Source organism: Rhineura floridana, chromosome 19 (genome assembly GCF_030035675.1).
Source record: "Rhineura floridana isolate rRhiFlo1 chromosome 19, rRhiFlo1.hap2, whole genome shotgun sequence".
Lineage (NCBI taxonomy): Eukaryota > Metazoa > Chordata > Lepidosauria > Squamata > Rhineuridae > Rhineura > Rhineura floridana.
Genome location: NC_084498.1, coordinates 21295435 through 21314713, shown reverse-complemented (window position 1 = coordinate 21314713; position 19279 = coordinate 21295435). Strand labels below are relative to the sequence as shown.

The window sequence follows — 19279 nt, the reverse complement described above, 5'->3', positions numbered from 1 at the left end:
TCAATGATAGAGCGTCTGCTTTGCATGCAGAAGGTCCCAAGTTCAATCCTTGGCACCTCCAGGTAGGGCTGGGAATGCTTCTTGCCTGAGAGCTGCTGCCAGTCAGTGTAAACAATAGATAGACCAATAGTCTAACTCAGTAAAAGAAGGCAGCTCCCTAACTTTTGTACACCCACAGCCTTGGGTCCTCATTTGCATCCGGCTCAGCCCCGCCTATGACGTTTTGGAGTTTAAATGTTTACATATTTCAGTAGCCCCTGGGGCTATATTAGGAACTGAAGCCCAGAGTTGCACTAGGCTGGTTGCTCCATAAACTCAGCTAGACCATGGTTCTGCTAGCACCATCAGGTCTCTGGTTTCTGGGGATTTTCTTAACAGGTACTGGCAATCTTCTAGAATCTATAGACATATCTGGATACAAGCCTCAATGTATTTTGGGTGGTCTCATCTTGCCACATACAAAGCTAATCACGGGTTGGGATTGTCAATTTGTTCTGTGGCTGCGCAGGGCACAATTTATGCTGTCACCTCACTGCTTTGTGTATGGAGACATTGGGCTGGATCCAGACTTCAGTTTGATTTCAATGAAACGTAAGAATCATGGCCAACTTGTGCCACTGATTTCTGCACTCTTCAGGAGACGGCCTCCTGCAGATACCTTCTTATCACGATGTCAGTTCTGTACACTATAGGATTACAGGCCTTGAGTGTTGTGGCACGTATCCTTAGGAACTCCCTCCTGTTAAATATCTCACAGGTGCCATCTCTGTTGCCTTGTCAGCGCCTGCTGAAGATCTTCTTCCTTCAGCAAGCCTTTGGAGTAGATTTCTTAACCCAGTCTGTCTGTATTGGAATTGTTTAATTGGTTTATCACTTGTTTGCTTCTCCTGGGAGTGGAAAGGAATCACAGGTTTGCTTAGAAGCCCATCTCTATGCTCTGTATCTGTAGATGACAATGATTAAAAATGAACTCAGAGTTTCTTAAAAGTTCTGGGCTGATATGCATGAGAAAGTAGCCTGTTGACGTCTGTGTGGTATGTTTGGGTCTTCTAGCTACAGGCAACACAGAAGCCACGCTGATCCAGCCTACCTCTATACTGGCGCCCCCAGGAAGTGTCGCTCGGCTATCTTGCACCCTTTCCAGCAACAGCATTGCAACTTACACCATCGTCTGGCTCCGGAGCAGACTTCAGGCCTCCCCTAAACCCCTCTTGCACTACAAAGACGAATCTAGCCAAAATAAAGCCGCTGGCGTCTCTGATCGCTTCTCTGCTTCCAAAGATGCCAACAGCAGCACCTGCTATCTAACCATCTCTGGGGTCCAGGCAGAGGACGACGGCCTCTATTACTGTGTGACATCAAAAGGAGGAGAGTAACACAGCGCTTCAATGTACGGGAGCTCCAAGACCAAAACTCCATCCCATCGCCTTAGGGAGGATGTCGGCACAGCTGACGAGGCAGGCAAACTAGCAGATGCATCTAGCTTAAGATCGCATGAAGATGCTTCAGCCTGCAGAGTGCAGATTCTATTTCAAGAGCTCAGTGAACAAGAACACTCCCAACCACAAACACATTGTTTCAGTTCCTACTTGGATTGACTAATAACACAGTCACTCTGTGAGCAGGGGTGCATCATCCAGAGGCGCTGGGACTCATAGACCCCTTACTTTTTGAGACCTCTTGGAGGCCGGGCCTGGCAACCAAGAGGTCTTCTGCACCTTTAAAAGTTGTGCAGAGGGAAGGGAGAATTCCACCTTGTGGTTTTCCCCATTACAGCGTTGCAAGAACACCTGCACTTGGCTGACTTTCTCTTCTCCTAAAGATACAGGATCAGTCTCAGGCCCTGAACCTGGCAACCCTATCATGACTTCCCCCAAGGAATCCTGGGCACTGTGGTTTCCTCTGCACAGAGCTACACATTCCCAGCAACCTCAAGAAGCTACAGTTCATGTGATTCTTTGGGGATATCACGTGCTTTAAATGTGCATTGGGTGTGTCTTAAATACATGGTGTGGGTCTGCCCTTAGAACAGTGGCTCTTCACCTTTTTTGGGTTTACAAACCCCTTTGAGAATCTGATGAGAACTATGGATCCCCATAAATAAATAAGTACCATTTCTTTTATTCCATTGGAAACTGATTTTCTATTTGTGCCTGATTCACAGACCCCGTGAAACCCATCCATGGACCCTAGGTTAAGAACCCCTGCCTTAAAGGGCATGTATCAAACGAGTGTGGTAGTACATGATACGGCCAGTAGGTGTCAGGGTTGCTCTGCATCTACAGCAGGTGAGGATACACAAAAAGACCCTGCACAATGCAGAGGTCAAGTCCTTTAAGTGATGGGGTTAATCCAGGAACAAAAGGCTGCTCTTTCTGAAAACAAGAAAACAAGTGCAATATAAAGATTGCCACTTTTTATGGAGTAAAACCTCTGTGCGCCAAAGTGGATGCACAAGAGGCAGAAATCTACCTGTGAAGCTCTTCCCATCACTGTGATGGACGGCAGCAAAGGCAGGGCAGAATAAGACTAATCTGTTGCTTACCTGCCTGTGAATAGGGATGGCCAAAGGTGTAATTTTCAGTTTCTCATTATTCCAATATAAAGTTCAGTTCTCCCCATTTTCCACGTTTGTGATATTTTTTTTAAAAAAGCCCTCATCAGCATTTTAGTGCAAATTTATACTAACGTACAAATTTTCTTGTATGCAGTCTTGCCCAATACATACATTTTTACAAGCAGTTTTTCCTAACAGAATGTATTTTTGTATGTCACTAATCTACGCCTTTTTATGCTCTCTTGACCCTAGTATTTGCATTTTGGCACACATTACTCAGCTGGAGACCTGCCCTGTAAAATTTGGAGAGGTGCACATTTTGAAGAACGGCTGCATTGCAATTCATCTATTATTTTGGGAAGTGCGGATTTAGTAGATTCACCTTGGCGTGTGAACGGAATCACATTCCTCTCTTAATCCCTGCCTGTGAAGCCACTGTGAATAACATAGAGCCTTTGTAAATCATGCCCAGAAACCTCAAATGCTCCCTCAATTAAGAGGCCATTTCCAAGAAGTAAGAGGAAGTGCAGATTTGCATAAAGGATACTTTCTCAGGCCTTGGGATGGTTTAAATGAGGAGACCTGGAGAGTCTGTATATCAGCTGAGCTGCTAGGCAGTGCTCTCCATCATGGCCATCAACCTCCTTTTCTTTGTCCTCTTGACTTTCTGCACAGGTGAGAATCTGGGAGGATTTCACCCGCAGTGCCTCCCAATTTCAGTGGCTGGTGATGTTGTTTCGGACGTGTAGTCCGTTTCTATGATTTTGGCAATGAACTGTGAAGCATGGTGCCTCAGTTCCCCCCAGCATTAGTAGATGCAAAGTGGAGCATGATTCCTATACCTTTAATATGAGACTTTTGAGCTTCTGCTCTCTCAAAGTAGAAAGTCCCCCTCAGAAAATTCCTCCTTCTGTGATTGAGGGGGGAAGAGCCCTATCCCCCATTGTAGCGGGCAACCTTCAGCAGGGGTGCTGCGATTGCTTGGTTTCCATCTTGTTCTTTCCAGGCCTCAGTTCTCAGGTGGCGTTGACTCAGACGAACGGTCCAGTCTCATTGGCCCCAGGAGATTCGGCAACCATATCGTGTACTCTGCAAGGTGTGGAGTTTATCAGTACCACTTTCCCATCTTGGTATCTGCAGAGGCCAGGGAAAGCTCCTCATCTCCTGATTTCCAAGTCTAGGGAAAGAGCCTCTGGGATCCCTGAGCGTTTCTCTGGAGAGACATATGGCAGTACTGCAAAGCTAACCGTCACCAGGGTGGAGGCAGATGATGAAGGAGATTATTACTGTGCAGTGTGGCATGAAAGCAAATCACACTGTGATGCAGTCGGATATGGAACTGAAACAAAAACCCTCTGGGCCTGAAAGAGAGGTGCAGAAGCCAGAAGAGAGAGAGGCACCTGGTATATTGCTCAAGCCCCTGACTTTTTTTTTTAAATCAAACATATATGGAATGCACTTGTGGAATTCTTGGGCTACAGACAATCACTCTTCCAGCTCCTGTTAGCAGTCTTCTCAGTTCTGGCCATTCTTATTTGCTGTTTTCGTTTAAAGGCGGGAATACACAATGCCTTGGATGTTGACATCATGCCTGAGCATGCAGAGGACAAAACAGCAGGTCATGATAGCAGCCACTTCCCCCAACTCCCTCAAAAGCCCTAAGAGATCCTGTGGCCCTCCAGATGTCAGTTCCCATCAACCCCAGCCAGCATTATTAATGGTCAGGGGTGATGGGAATTGAAGTCCATGGGCATCTGGAGGGTCATAAGTTCCCCAACCCTACCCTAGTGACATGGTTTGTGGAGAATTCTGGGAAACTAATGTGGTGGCTTCTAGGAATAAACAAACAAAACCGGTTGCTTCCCAGTACAGAAATATCCTTCTCACTCAGGGCTGGCACCAGAGGGCAGATAGGTTGGGCCCTGGCCAAGGGCCCCTGCAGCCCAGAGGGCCCCCTGAAGGGCCTCTCTTTAGGGTGAGGGAATGGAGTTCCCATTCTGTGATCCATGTCAGCATTGGGTCTTGCAAGCTGACCCTGCTATGGATCATGAAGGCACACACACCCAATGCAGACAGCACGGGCTTCAATAAGCCTGTATGCACACCCCACCCACCTCTCCCATAAGTGTGAATGCCGTACGCGCTGTGCACGCATGCCTGCCATCACCCAAGGGGGCGGTAGGAGCTTTCCTAAGGGGCTAATGCCCCTGTCCTCATCTTGGTTGATTGTCGGCATGCACGTTATGCATGCACATCATTCACATGACACGAGAGCAGAGCTTGGAAAAGTTACTTTTTTGAACTACAACTCCCATCAGTCCCAGCCAGCATGCTGGCTGGGGCTGATGGGAGTTGTAGTTCAAAAAAGTAACTTTTCCAAGCTCTGCACGAGCACACACGTGGGCTTATTAACCCCATGCCACCTGTATGGGGGGTTGGGCTACGGTGCCAAGGCCTGGGGAAGACTGATGCCCAAGGGCCCTGTCATGCCTGACACTGAATGATTGGCACATGGATCTGACTGGGACAATTAATGCAAATACATTCTTAGCCATTCATTATTCTTGAGGTGGGGAGCTTGTGGGCCTCTTAATGTTGCTGGACTACATCTGCCACCACCCCTGACCATTGGCCATGCTGGCTAGGATGGATGGGATTTGGAGTACAACATCATCTGGCAGGCTACGGGTTCCGTAGGAGTGGAGTAGGCTGTGGGTCAACAGTGATTCTATAACCTACCTGACATCTACAATTTAATAAACTAGCAGTATTGCAGCAAAATGGACTTTAAGAAAACTCTGAAATCAGGGGTGTAGTTGTCTGGGGCCTCAGGATGTCTTAGACCCTTTACTGTTGTGGGAGCAGGATCCCAGCAGGGTCCCTATGTCTCCAGCATCCTACGAGCCAATCAGTATGAAAGGGGAGTGTGGAAGCCACTGAGAAGAGTCTTCTAATATGTGTCCTTGTCCTTCCTGCTGTTTGGAGCCAATCAGAGTGAAAGGAGGTGAGTCAGCCATTGAGAAGACTCTTCTCAGAAGCTAACACTCTCCCCTTTCATGCTGATTGGCTCATAGAGATGTTGGTTGTTGTGGGATAAGGTGTTAACAAGGATCTCATTCTCAAGTTCCAGCAGCAAAATAAGGGTGTGTGTGTCTGGCTGCGACTATGACTATTATGAAGGGATCCTGCACGTCTGAATTTGCCACTATTTTACTGTCTGAAATATGTTCATGCAAATTTCTGGAACAGAACAGAACACAAAACATATCTGCACATTAAACAAGTAATATGCTTTTCATATAACTCTTGAGACAGATTGATCTCAAAATGTCCCTACTTGGCTGTTAAGCACTTGGGAAACCAGGAATGTTTTTAGATTCTTCCTGAAGGTTAATGACGGTAAGTGGAAAAGAGGTATAAAACACATGCATAGAATCACTAGTAGAGTTGGAAGGGGCCTATAGCTACAATTAATCTTCCAGCTTTAATTAGCAGCCCTCCAAGACACTGTTATTTCTATTGACTGGCAGGAAGATATAACACACTGCTTGCAGGCTTCACATGGGCATCTGGCTGGGTGGACCATTGGCCTGATCCAGCATGTTCTTCTTATGTTCTTATGCTATGTTCTGCCTTAACTATCAGAGACAGTACATCTCTGGATATTACTTGCTGGGAATCACAAGTTGCTCATGGGCTTCCTATAGTTATCTGGTTGGCCATTGTGAGAACATGATGCTGGACTAGATGGGCCACTGGCCTGGTCTAGCAGCCAGGCTCTTCTCGTTCTCTTCAGTCATATCTGACAGATAAGGACGGGTGAATCTGTCAATTCCGATTTTTCTCAGTTCCTCGTTTTTCCAATCTTAAGTTCAGTTCTTCACGTTTTGACATCAGTTTTCAATTTATTTATTTTTAAAAGGAAGTTGCTTTGGGATGGGTGCCTCATGAGAAGCAATTCACTGAAACAAATAAATACTAACAGTCTTGGGGGTGGCATCTTACACGAGCTGCAGCTTCCAGACTGAACATTAAGGATGGGGAAGGAATTCAGTTCTCATTTATGGCTGAATTCGCGCTTTTGAAAACAGTATGAGAACTCAAACACAGCCATCTTTTGAAATCCGCACTTGTCAGAATGTCACGATGCAGTTCTCCAACCAACCAGTGTTTACACAAAAAAACCCACTCTGGTCCTGAAAGAGAGGCGCAGAAGCAAGAGGCACTCATATAGAGCTCAAGGTCTTTTCTTAAAAACACAAACAATAATGCATATTGAATGTATTTAAGTGGAAATTGCCCTGCACCCAAGCAGCGAAATAACAGGTAGAAATCTAGCTGCAAAGTTCTTTCTGTTATGATGCTGAGGGCTGGGGAAGGTTAATCTGCTGATTTCTGCCTGAGATGCAGCCATGAAAGGCACAGGGCCTTTGCAAACCATGCCCAGGAAACCTTAAATGTGCCCTCAGCAAAGAGATCACCTCTAGGAAGTGGGAGGAACTGCCAATTTGCATATGGGTGAGACTTTTCTCCGGCTTTGGGATGATTTAAAGGAAGAGACTTGGAGGATCTCAGTCAGCTGCTAGTCTATCTTCTCCACCATGGCCGTGAACATCCTTCTTTTTGTCCTCTTGGCTTCTTGCATTGGTGAGAAGTTGGGAACAGGTTTCACTGGAGCAGCTGGTGATATTGTTCTTTTGAAGCTGGGATTGTTTCCACTGCAATGGCTCCCAGTTTATGTGCCTGGTGATTCTGTTGCTTTGAACCTTCAGTCACTAGCATAAATTTGGCACAGGGTTGTGAAGAACGGTTCTCCAACAAGAATGGAATCCAACAAAGTGTGAAGGGAATTGTTCCATCAGCACAAGGATTTCTGCTTGTGCGACAGAACTTTCTCCCCTCTCCTCCCCCTGCGCAACCCCTAAATCTGTTCTAGGGGTTCTTCAAGCCTTCTGGAGAAGATTTGGGGAGGGTATGGGGTGCGTGGCATGGAGGGGGGAGAAGAGGGGGGAAAGTCCCATTGCATAAGCAGAAATTCTTGCACTGACAAAAGATTTCCTCAGCAACGCTGGATTCAAGGTGGGGGATGAATCATGATGAGGATGTTGAACTTTTGCCCCTTGAAGGACCAAACACTCCTCAGAAATACTCCCCATTGTTCCTTTATCATTAAAGGCAAAAAAGCTGTGTCCCCTATTGCAGTTGACAACCTTCAGCGTGAATGATTTGTTCCCATTCATTCTAGGCTACAGCTCACAGGTTGAGCTGACTCAGGTATGCAGTCCAGCTTCGATAGGTCTGGGAGAGACAGCAACCATTTCCTACACTCTACATGGTGTGGAGTTTATCAGTTCCACCAACCCATCCTGGTATCTACAGAAACCAGAAAAGGCTCCTCAGCTACTAATCTTCAAGACCACTGAAAGAGCCTCTGGGGTTCCTGGTCGTATCTCTGCAGCTCCGTATGGTAACACTATAAAACTAAACATTGCCAGGGCTGAGGCGGACAATGAAGGATATTATTATTGTGCAGTGTGGCATGAAGACACATTACACCATGATGCATTCAGATATGGAACTGAAACAAAAAGTCTCTGGGCCTGAAAGAGAGATGCAGAAGCAAGGGGAGAGGGGAGAGGCAACCGGTGTATTGCTCAACCCCTTGACTTAAAGAGCGAAAAAGAAAGAAAAAGTGATGTCTCTCAGTGCTGATCCACATTGCCTTTGAAGTCCATTTCCAAGTACTTTGTATTGAAACGGCCTACAAAACAAACTTTGAGTCCCTTTCAAGTTGTCACCTGAAGTCATAATGATATCAGGTGATTGATAGGTGGGCAGTCCTACCCACCTGTCAAAATTGGCCCTCAGAAGGTGGGGGAAGGAAGCATCTGGCCCACTAGCTGTATGCAGTTACCCACCCCTGCTGTATGGAATCATGGGTTAAGATGCAAATAGGAAGCAACATTTTCTGCAAGACATATAATATATATTTATATTAGTTCATGTCTCTGCACTATAGTCATTGATGCTGCAATGTGATTTGTCCCAATGCTCAGTGAAACAGACCCTCCGCATTTTCAAAGATGGGAAAGGGACATGTTTGAGTATTCCTGTACCAAAGGTCACCGTGCTCGGAGTGCTCCGAGACTTGCAGGTGCAAACAGGGTTGAAAGGAGGATCACGTATGACCACCCGATGGCACCATGAGCACAAATAATCATGAATGCATGATAAAAGAAAGTCTGGAAGGGTCCTTAAGGTGGTTTGGTGCTCCCCTTTCCATAAATGTGCATTGCCCCACTGTGTTCCCCCATGTGTCTTTCACGCCCCACTACTGTCCTCGACTGGCGTGCGCTACTGCAAGCCATGGATGAACAGCTTTCTGCACCATGGCTTCATATAGCCTGGTGCTACCTTTGGAACAAAAACAGGTTTGGGGGCTCAAGCCTAATCGCTTTCATTGAATTCAAGTTGAATTGAATTCACATCTTGCGGCCCTGGGGATTGTTTGCTTTTCGCTAACACAGCCTTTGTGCGCCCTCCAGAGATGCAATGTTTGTGGAAGGTTGATTCCATGAACCTCGCCAGGATTTTCGGAATGCCCTGGGCTAAGAACAGACCAGTCCATCCCATGATTTATGGACAAGGGGGATACCAGAATGATGAATACCAGACTGTATGGCTGAATGTTCAGAGGAAGGCAATGGTAAACCACATCTGAATACTGCTTACCATGAAAAACCCTATTTGTAGGGTTGCAATAAGTCGGAATGGACTTGAAGGCTGTCCATTTCCATTTTTTTCATGTCTGAATGCAAGGAGGGAGCGATATATTAAAATGCCTTCCGTTGCTGAGCTTTGGCACCGAATCCAGATTCTTCCTTCGCAGACTCCCAGGCCCCTAAACATGCCATGACCAGCAGGTTGCAGCTGCTTTTTCTGTGCTTGCTCTGCTGGTCCTTGAGCGAGAGAGAGAAGTGAAGAAGTTGCACATTTGCATGAAGGGGCTGCTCCCTCCATCTCTGGGGATTTAAGAGAGGCTGGGGGATGCCAATGGGATATCCTGTTACTTTTAGAAAAAGTTGCCCAGCAGATTCCTCCACAATGGCCTGGGACCTGCTTCTCTTCACAGTCCTGGTCTCTATAGGTGAGGGAATTCCACTGAGCGGACAACTCTGACTAGAAGCCAAGACAGGCGTCTTCTGTGCTCTAAAATCTTGTGCTTAGCACAATATTTGCTATTGCTCCACAGTCAATCCCTCTACTAAGCAGTTCCCTGCTTTTTCTCTTCCAGGTTTTAGTGTTCAGCAGCTACAGACCCTGAAGGACCCGGAATTTGTGGCTCCGGGTGGGATGGTCACAATGTCTTGCAGATTCAACAGTGGAAACATCGGCGATGGCAACTATCCTTTGTGGGTCCAGAAAAAACCTGAGAGTAAACCCCGGACGTTGATCTACACCACCAGCACCCGGCCGTCTGATGTTCCAGCCCGTTTCTCTGGGTCTCGATCAGGGAATGTGATGTCCCTGACCATCACGGGGGCCCTATTGGAAGATGAAGCTGTTTATTACTGTGCTGTGTGGACTGGGAGTCAGTTCCACAGTGGTTCATTCAGATGGGGAAGTGAGACAAAAACCTCCCCTCTGTTCTCTCTGTACATTAACAGAAGCTGAACTGCCTCTTATAGCCTCATTTTTTTCTGCGTGTCGTGAATGAAGCCCCAGACAAATGCTGAGGTCAATTTAAGTTGACCTGTTCGTTGAGTATTCATCCTGATTTGCTTGCAGAAACCTTGCAGGAATCTTAGAAAATGCCTGCTTTTTACTGAACATTCATTCCAACTTGTTTGCAAGAACCATTGGTCCATCAAGCTCAGTAATCTCTGCACTGACTGGCTGCGGCCTGTCAGGATTTCGGACTGGGTTCTCTCCCAGCCCTTTCTTGAGATGCTAGGATTGAACCTGGGACCTTATGTGAGCTGGGCAGATGTTCTACCACTGAGCTATGGCTCCATGATCCAGGACTGATTCTCTTATGTACTACACCAAACTGAGATTTGGAACAAGGGCACCTATCTGATAACTGGGTTTCCAAATACACATTAGTCCCCATCACATATTACATTCTTAGGTGGACCCCAAAATACTGTAAGAGGTTCACCAATATTGCAATGTATTAGTCAACCCATAGGTCAGGGATATGGAATCTCCGGTCCGAGGGAGGCGGCGGCAAATGTGGCCATTCAGGACCTTCTGGCTGGCCCTCAGAACTCTCCCCAGGCCACACCCTCCCCTTGACCATACCCCTTCCTGTGCCTGATTCACATCCTTTGAGTGTTTTTTGCCTGGCTCAAATGTGTCCCTAAACCCTGATAATCCCAGTGGCTTGTCTGGATGGAGAGAGGTGTGGATGTGTGACGTGTTCCACACTAACGAAAAAAAATTCCCTGGATCCCTTTTGAGCACCAACCTTTACCCCTTTGAATTGTGCCATCATTGCCTCGCTCCCATCCAGGCCGAAGCAAGGGCCTGTCCAACTGCTTTGAAAAAGGACCTTTATACAAATTTGTCCTGTGCTTGGATTCCCCATAATGCTTTGCAAGCACATGAAGTTCTAGGCAACATGATCAATGATCACAGAGCACATTTGCATGAAGAGGCAACTCTTTGGCTCTGGGGGATTTAAAAGAGGAGAAAGAGATTGCTTCAAAATGTCTTTTAGAGGCTTCACCATGGCCCCATCTCTGTTCATCCTCGCTCTTTTCATTTACTGCTCAGGTAAGCATGTGGATGTGATCTTATGTTACAGAGGCCAATAAGAAGACTATCTATCACAGGAACAGCGTGCTTTGAAGATATGTGAGAGAACTGCAAATGTAACCTAGTGTTTGCTTCTCCTGTTTTTCAAAAGGTGTCAGTTCCCAGGCAACTGGGATTCAGCCTGCCTCTGAGTCGGTGTCCCCAGGACAAACGTCTAAAATCTCCTGCACTGCTGGTAACAGCAATTATGCCATTCCCTGGTATCAACAGAGATCTGGACAAGCCCCTCGCTTTGTGCACTGTGATGCTTGCAGCAGCAGGGGACCCGGGATCCCTAACCGGTTCACTGCCACCCGCTCTGGGAATACTGGTTATTTAACCATCACCAATGTCCAGGCTGAAGACGAGGCTGATTATTACTGCAGTAGATGGGACAGCAGTGGCAGCACCTTACACGGTGGTAAAACCTTATGGGGAACTGAGACAAAAACCTTGCCTCTTCCTCCCCAGAGTGAGGAACGTGATCGACAGAAAAGAACTTCATATGCTTCGTCTCTGCAGCTGTTCTCTGGTCAACCTTACAATGGACAGAGCTGGAAGAGCCAGAAAAGCCTCTTGAATTCCCACCTCCTTCTGCAAAGCAGGACCATTGGCCACCAATCCAGTCCACAGAGTGACACATGGAAAGTTCAATGACTCAGAGTGCAAGTTTACTGGTGGCTCAAAGAGCCTTGGACTTTATATCAAACACGGCAGAGATGCCACGTGCTGATCCCCAGATCCGGCTGTGCTGAGCAGTTGGAGGTGGCTGTTCCTGTCATTGCCCTTTTAATGAGTTTCCGATGGATTCCTGAGCTTGCCACTGTTGCAGGCCGAGTGCCTTTGATTCACAGTCTCTGCCTCTCTTATGTCAGGAGGGGGCAGCAGAGACCACATCATTACAGATATTGAACGTGGCTTTTTAAAAATCCCAATACATTCTGCATTAATGTGAAGTTTGCTAGTCTTATATCACAGGGCTGGGAACCTCTGGCCCGTCAGATGTTGCTGGACTCCAGTTTCCATAAATCCCAGCCAGCAAGCCCAATGGTCAGGGATGGTGGGAACTGATGTCTAATGACATCTACAGGGCCACAGGTTGGAGAAAGACCTTTCAAATATCACTGAAGAAATGTGCATAACATATTTGAAGGTGGGATGCCTGAAGAATTCATTCTTTGGCCATTTCTTCTGGGTGACCTTCTGAGAGCTCCGTGCCGGGGCCAGAGGCAAAACCAAATGGAACACCCAATGGAACAGTATGGTAGTTTCAATGAACACTCACTCACCTCTCTTCATCTTTCCCCAGGCAAGCGAGAGGCAATATCTAAGGACACTTTTCAGCCAGGCAAAAACCCTCGGGGTGCAAAGCAGGGCCAGTGAGGGGTGTGGCCTGGGGAGAGTTCCAAGGGCCAGACAGTGGGGTCTGGAGGGCTGCATTTGGCCCCTGGGCCTGAAGTTGCCCACCCTGGATACACATGATGGCTCCTTATGGGTTTCTTCTTGGATTCCAGCATTGAGCAGCGGGTTGGACTTGATGGCTTTACAGCCCCTTCCAACTCTACTCCTCTATGAATCTATAGTTGGATTCCTGCATTGAACAGCAGCATTGTTCACAATGTTTTCCCATTGGAAAGGAAAGGGGCTCTCCCTCTGCCCAGTGCCCACCCACCCAATCTCCTCCCCTCCTCCCCCTCCCCCTATTCTTCCCTTCTTTCTCCTTTTCCCTTCTCCCCCTCTCAGGCCCCTTCCCAGATCAGTTTCACCTACCCTAGGCATGATTGTATAGGAGTAAATCCCATTGAACTCAAAAGCATGCACATGATCAAACCTGCCCTCCCCTCCTCCTACCCCCATCCCCTCCCTCTTGCCCCTTCCCCCTTCCTTTGCCCCTTCTTCCCCCTGCCCTCCTCCATCTCTCTCCTCTCTCCTCCCATTTCTCCTCATCTCCCATGGTCAATTTTACCTATCCTAAGTATGATTGCATGGGAGTAAATCCCACTGAACTCAATAAGCAGGCAAACGATTGCTGCCTTTCCCTCCCCCTCTCTCCTCTCCTCCTACCCCCTCTCCCTCTCCCCTCCCCTCCTTCCCCTCTCCTCTCCCCTCCTCCTTCCTTCCTTCTTCCTCTCCTCCCCTCTTCTTCCTTCTCCCCTGCCTACTCTAGCCCTCATCCCTCCCTCCCTCTTTTCCTCCTCCCCTGTGGTCAGTTTCACCTATGCTTAGTATGATTGAGGAGGAGTAAATCCCATTGAACTCAATCAGCATGCAAATCATCAATCCATTGTCAGCAAACTTGCACAGGATCCCAGTTCTTACCTCCCGGATCTAAAAGCAGAGAAATTCACTAATAGGTTAAAAAAAACAAAAACCTTGCGGTTTAAGAACATACCTATAGCCAACAGATATTTCTGTCAAACTTTCAAATGCAGGGAAATGGAGCAGGTATAGTGAATGCACCAGGAAAGCAAGAGACCTGACCTTCTCTCTGAGATATTGTACTGCCCTATAAATTTGTAAAAATGCAAACACAATTTGGGTTGGTCTTTCGCAGTCCAATCCACTTCCTGTGTAGCTTGGAAGAATTTGGTAATACGTGCCTCTGAGCATATGGTGAGTGGCGGCAACACCTGCCATCTCCAAAGATGGAGAATTACATTTTTGTATTTTTGTTGGTGTTCTTATTTGTGCTGCTACTGTTTCTACGGAGAATCGAACCTAGAAAATTATATTTCTCTCATTATACCAACAAACATACAAAAAATGTAATTCTCCACCTTTGGAGATGTAGTCCTCAATGCAGGATTTTCAGAATGCCCTGCTAAGAACAGACTAATCCACCCCATGATTTATGGACAAGGGGATACTGGAATGATGAATACTAGAGTGCCTGTGGCTGAATGCAAGGAGGGAGCAATAAAATAAAATACTTTCTGTTGCTTCTTACTTCGCAGACTCCCAGGCCCCTAAACATGCCATGACCAGCAGGTTGCAGCTGCTTTTTCTGTGCTTGTTCTGCTGGTCCTTGAGCGAGAGAGAGAAGTGAAGAAGTTGCACATTTGCATGAAGGGGCTGCTCCCTCCATCTCTGGGGATTTAAGAGAGGCTGGGGGATGCCAATGGGATATCCTGTTACTTTTAGAAAAAGTTGCCCAGCAGATTCCTCCACAATGGCCTGGGACCTGCTTCTCTTCACAGTCCTGGTCTCCATAGGTGAGGGAAATCCACTGAGCGGACAAATCTGACTAGAAACCAAGACAGGCATCTTCTGTGCTCCAAAATCTTGTGCTTAGCACAATATTTGCTGTTGCTGCACTGTCAATCCCTCTACTAAGCAGTTTCCTGCCTTCTTCCCTTCCAGGTCTTAGTGTCCAGCAGCTACAGACCCTGAAGGACCCGGAATTTGTGGCTCCGGGTGGGACGGTCACTATGTCTTGCAGATTCAACAGTGGAAACATTGGCGATGGCAACTATCCTTGGTGGGTCCAGAAAAAACCTGAGAGTAAACCCCGGATGTTGATCTACACCACCAGCACCCGGCCGTCTGATGTTCCAGCCCGTTTCTCTGGGTCTCGATCAGGGAATGTGATGTCCCTGACCATCACGGGGGCCCTATTGGAAGATGAAGCTGTTTATTACTGTGCTGTGTGGACTGGGAGTCAGACCCACAGTGGTTCATTCAGATGGGGAAGTGAGACAAAAACCTCCCCTCCCTTGTTCTCTCTGTACCTTAACAGAAGCCGAACTGCCTCTTTTATCCTTTTTTGTGTGTGTGTTATGAATGAAGCCCCAGAAAAATTCTGAAGTCAGTATACGTTGACCTGTTTGTTGAGTATTCATCCTGATTTTCTTGCAGAAATTTGAAGGAAGCTTAGACAATGCCTGCTGTTTACTGAGTATTCATTCTGATTTGTTTGCAGGGAGCCTATGGCTGTAAACACACTAGTTGCCGGAACAAAGCATTTCCATTTGCCACACCTGGAGGGGGAATGGGTTGATCTGCCAATCAGGTGCAACATCCCTGTGAAGCTGAATTAAAAAAAAAAACATTCAAGCTGCTCCCACCAGGTTTTACATTAAAAAGGATTGGGGTTTGACTAGCATCGTGTGCCCCCATTTTCAGAAGAGAGATCTGGAGACACATTGGAACCACCAGAACTGCCCTATATGTGTTTCTGCCCTATGTGACCATTGTGCCGAGAAAATGTTAAACTTTCCTTACTGCACAAAGTCTGATTTTGGAGGAAGCAAGTTTGTTGTGCAAGAGCTCCAAATCAGTTTTAATTGGGCAGTCTGGACTATCCGGTATGTGATTGAATCCCACCCCACAATTGCAACAGACTGGAAGCATCCTAACTAGGGTTGCCAGGTTCAGGGCCTGGGACTGATCCTGTATCTTTAGGAGAAGAGAAAGTGAGCCAAGTGCAGGTGTTCTTGCAACCCTGTAATGGGAAAAACCACAAGGTGGAATTCTCCCTTCCTTCTGTACAACTTGTAAAGATACAGAAGACCTCTTGGTTGCTAGGCCCGGCCTCCCAGAGGTCTTCTGTATCTTTGACAGTTGTGCAGACTGGAGACAAGAGAAAAGTTGGTAGGACAGGAGGAATATGTGGGATAAAGTGCAATGGCCTTGCCACCCCATCCTCCCGAATAATAATTGAGCAGCAGATTGAAAACCAATTAAGAATCTCTGAGTTGTTGCCACCAAGTGGTGTGTGTTCTTCTTACTTACCGCTCAGGAAGAGCTCAATGTCTAAAAGGGGCTTCCTAAACGGAGTCCCGAGAGGTTGCTGTTGTGCTCCTGTCCTGCCTGGGGGCTTCCCAGAAGCATCTATCTATGACGCTGCTATCTTTTCGGCGTCAGGTGAAAACCTTTTTATTCTCCCAGGCATTTTAAAGTGTATTTTAATCTGTTTTTAAAGTGTATTTTAACTGTACTTTTTTTTGTTGTATTATGATGCTGTTTGCTTTTGTTGCTATTTGTTTGCTTTTGGTTTTTGACTTTATTGTGTTATTGTAGTTATATATTGTACTGTTTTTATCTCTGGTGTACACCGCCCAGAGAGCCGTCAGGTTTAGGGCGGTATATAAATGAAATAAAATAAATAAATAAATAAATAAATAAATAAATCTGGTTGGCCACTCTGAGAACAGATTGCTGGACTAGACGGGCCTTTGGCCTGATTTAGCCGGCCTCTTCTGGTGTTCTTAAGATGGAAAGCAGGTTACCTGGAGGCACTCAGGTCTGAAAATCAGCTGAGTTCAGGCTCGCTTTCAAGCTCCAAGTCACAAGCTGGGGGCTGACGGGATTTGCCTAACCAATACACTCCTTACTTGCCAGTGTGCTTGCTTGAGAGCCAGTGCAGTGTAATGGTTAGAGTGTTGAACTGGGACCTGGGAGACCAGGGTTCAAAACCTCCACTCTGCCATTAAGCTCACTGGGTGACCTGGGACAGTGAGTGCACTGCTTCTCAGCCTAACCTACCTCACAGGGTTGTTGTGGGGATTAAATGAGGAGGGGGAGAACCATGTTTGTATGCCACCTTGAGCTCCTTGGAGGAAAGGGGGGATAGAAATGCAATAAATAAATACATTGCCCTTCAGGTCCTGAGCCCGGAGACTTGATGGTTTGCTAAGAGGACACAGTTGCTTTCCCTTTAATTGCTTTGCAGACACTCTCTCCATGGAAGCAGTAGTTAAAGAGCACGGCATTTGCATGACGGGGCTGCAAGGAATATGTGACTGGTGCAGACCTTGCTGGGCCGCAAGCTCGGAGGTGTGGCGTTTTGGCCAACAGAGGACCCTTTGCTACTTTTGTAGCCCTCCTGTCCCTGAAAAAGCAAGGTGTTTGCATGAGGGGGTGGCTTCTCTTGCCTCTGGGGTTTTAAGAGAGACACAGAAGAGGCCAGTCTGAGATCCCTTTGCTTTCGGAAGATGTTCTGTTTCCCCACAATGGCCTGGGGCCTTCTTCTCTTCATAATCCTGGCCTCCATTGGTAAGACAAATCCGTGGAGTGAAAGAAAGGGGCTTATCTTCCCAGAAACAAAGTCCAAATGGTTTCATCAGCTTAATCCCCAGCCACTCAAATATCTGGTGTTGCTCCTCTGCATCAAAGAGTTTAATATGTTTTACTCCTACGGTATTCTCTTTCAGGTCCCAGCACGCAGCAACTGCAGTCCATAAAGCCTTCAGAGGTCGTGCTTCCAGGTGGGACTGTCACCTTGTCTTGCAGATTCAGTAGCGGAACCATCACTGACAGCAATTACCCTTTTTGGGTCCAACACAAACTGGGGAATCCACCGCGGTTGTTGATTTACTGGACCAGCAGCAGAAACTCCGGCATCCCGGCCCGTTTCTCCGGGTCTAGATCAGGGAACACGATGTCCCTGACCATCACAGGAGCCCTGGTGGAAGATGAAGCCGATTATTACTGTGCTGTGTGGGTTGGGAGTGTTTGACACAGTGAATGAGTCAGATGGGGAAGTAAGACAAAAACCCTCCCAGCTTCCTCTCTCAACCCCTCTCTATGTTTGCGGAAGGTGAAATGCCTCTGTTCCTAATCTAGTGCATGAGATAAAGTGGTGCCATCAGAGCAGGACTTTAGGGCAGGAGCGCAGGGCCCCACTCAAGAGAATGAAGGGCCACCTAAACACAGCAGGGCTGGCTTAACAAATTTTTGAATAAGTGAAACAATCACATTATCGTCTAAGGATACCTCCCTTTCAAGGGAAGGGCCATGGCTCAGCGGTAGGGCATCTGCTTTACATGCAGAAGGTCCCAGGTTCAATCCCCAATGGCATCTCCCGGTATGGCTGGGAGAGAACCCCTTCTGGAACCCTGGAGAGCCTTGCCAGTCAACTTAGACAATACTGAGTGAGATGGACCAATGGCCTGAGTCAGAATAAGGCAGCTTCCCATGTTTCTTTAAATGAATTAATATCACCACTGCTGAGACCGCAATTGGCAGCTAAGCGGATGGGATTTAGACCTGAAATGAAGATTCAGAAAAGGAGACACCTTGATGAAAGCCGGTTCTTGTGAGGTCAGGGACAGGCCCATTGTCATGCTGATACTTCCCAGCAGACCTTGGTGTAACCTCATACCTGGATAGGGGGAAAAATTGATTCAGTTGGCATTTAAAGGTAAATTTAGAAATTTTGCACTTTCCAAAACAATGTAAGTAATGAAACACGGCCATCCTTTGAAAAATTGCTTTTATCTGAATTTTGGGCAGAGCTTGGAAAAGTTACTTTTTTGAACTACAACTCCCATCAGCCCAATCCAGTGGCCATGCTGGCTGGGGCTGATGGGAGTTGTAGTTCAAAAAAGTAACTTTTCCAAGCTCTAATTCTCCAACCAGGCCATGTTTACAAAAATGCATATTTTAGGGGAATGTGGGCATAAATATGAATAAGAGAACATAAAGAAAATGAATCATTATTATTATTATTATCATTATTAACAACAACAACAACAATTAACTAATTAATTGAATTTATATCCCATCCTTCCTCCCGGTAGGAGCCCAGGGCGGCAAACAAAACACGAAAACATCATCAGTGGCAGAGCATTTTCCTTGCATGCAGAAAGTCCCAGTTCAGTCCTCAGCATCTCCAGATAGGTTTGGGAGATACCCCCTGCCTGAAACCCTAGAGAGCCACTGCCGGTCAGTGCAGGCAATACTAGATGAACCGATGATCTGACTTAGTAAAAGGCAGCTTCCTATGAACCAGTTAATAAGCAGGGACCTATTTGAATGTGTTTCCATGTTCCCAGCTCTGTGGGCTTAAAGGAGGCTGGCAGCATTCTGCTCAGAGAAAGTGTTGCCTCAGGAAGCCAGCTTTCTCTCATTCCTCTGCCATGGCCGGGACTCCTCTCTTCCTCATCCTCTTCTCTTACTACCTTGGTAATGGAGAGTGTTTGT

At 46.9% G+C, this 19279-nt stretch overlaps 4 gene segments (V, D, J or C); all 4 read left to right on the top strand.

Annotated features, from left to right (window-relative positions):
• Positions 1–275: 275 nt before the first annotated feature.
• LOC133373302 (immunoglobulin lambda variable 5-45-like) lies at positions 276–2108 on the top strand. The segment is given in 2 exon segments: positions 276–378; positions 1054–2108. Coding segments are annotated over 2 exon segments (375 nt in total).
• Positions 2109–9600: 7492 nt separating this feature from the next.
• On the top strand, positions 9601–10231 carry LOC133373470 (immunoglobulin lambda variable 8-61-like). The segment is given in 2 exon segments: positions 9601–9704; positions 9852–10231. Coding segments are annotated over 2 exon segments (480 nt in total).
• Positions 10232–11269: 1038 nt separating this feature from the next.
• On the top strand, positions 11270–12013 carry LOC133373469 (immunoglobulin lambda variable 3-21-like). The segment is given in 2 exon segments: positions 11270–11335; positions 11469–12013. Coding segments are annotated over 2 exon segments (591 nt in total).
• Positions 12014–14496: 2483 nt separating this feature from the next.
• LOC133373187 (immunoglobulin lambda variable 8-61-like) lies at positions 14497–15174 on the top strand. The segment is given in 2 exon segments: positions 14497–14568; positions 14717–15174. Coding segments are annotated over 2 exon segments (486 nt in total).
• The last annotated feature ends 4105 nt before the right edge of the window (positions 15175–19279 follow it).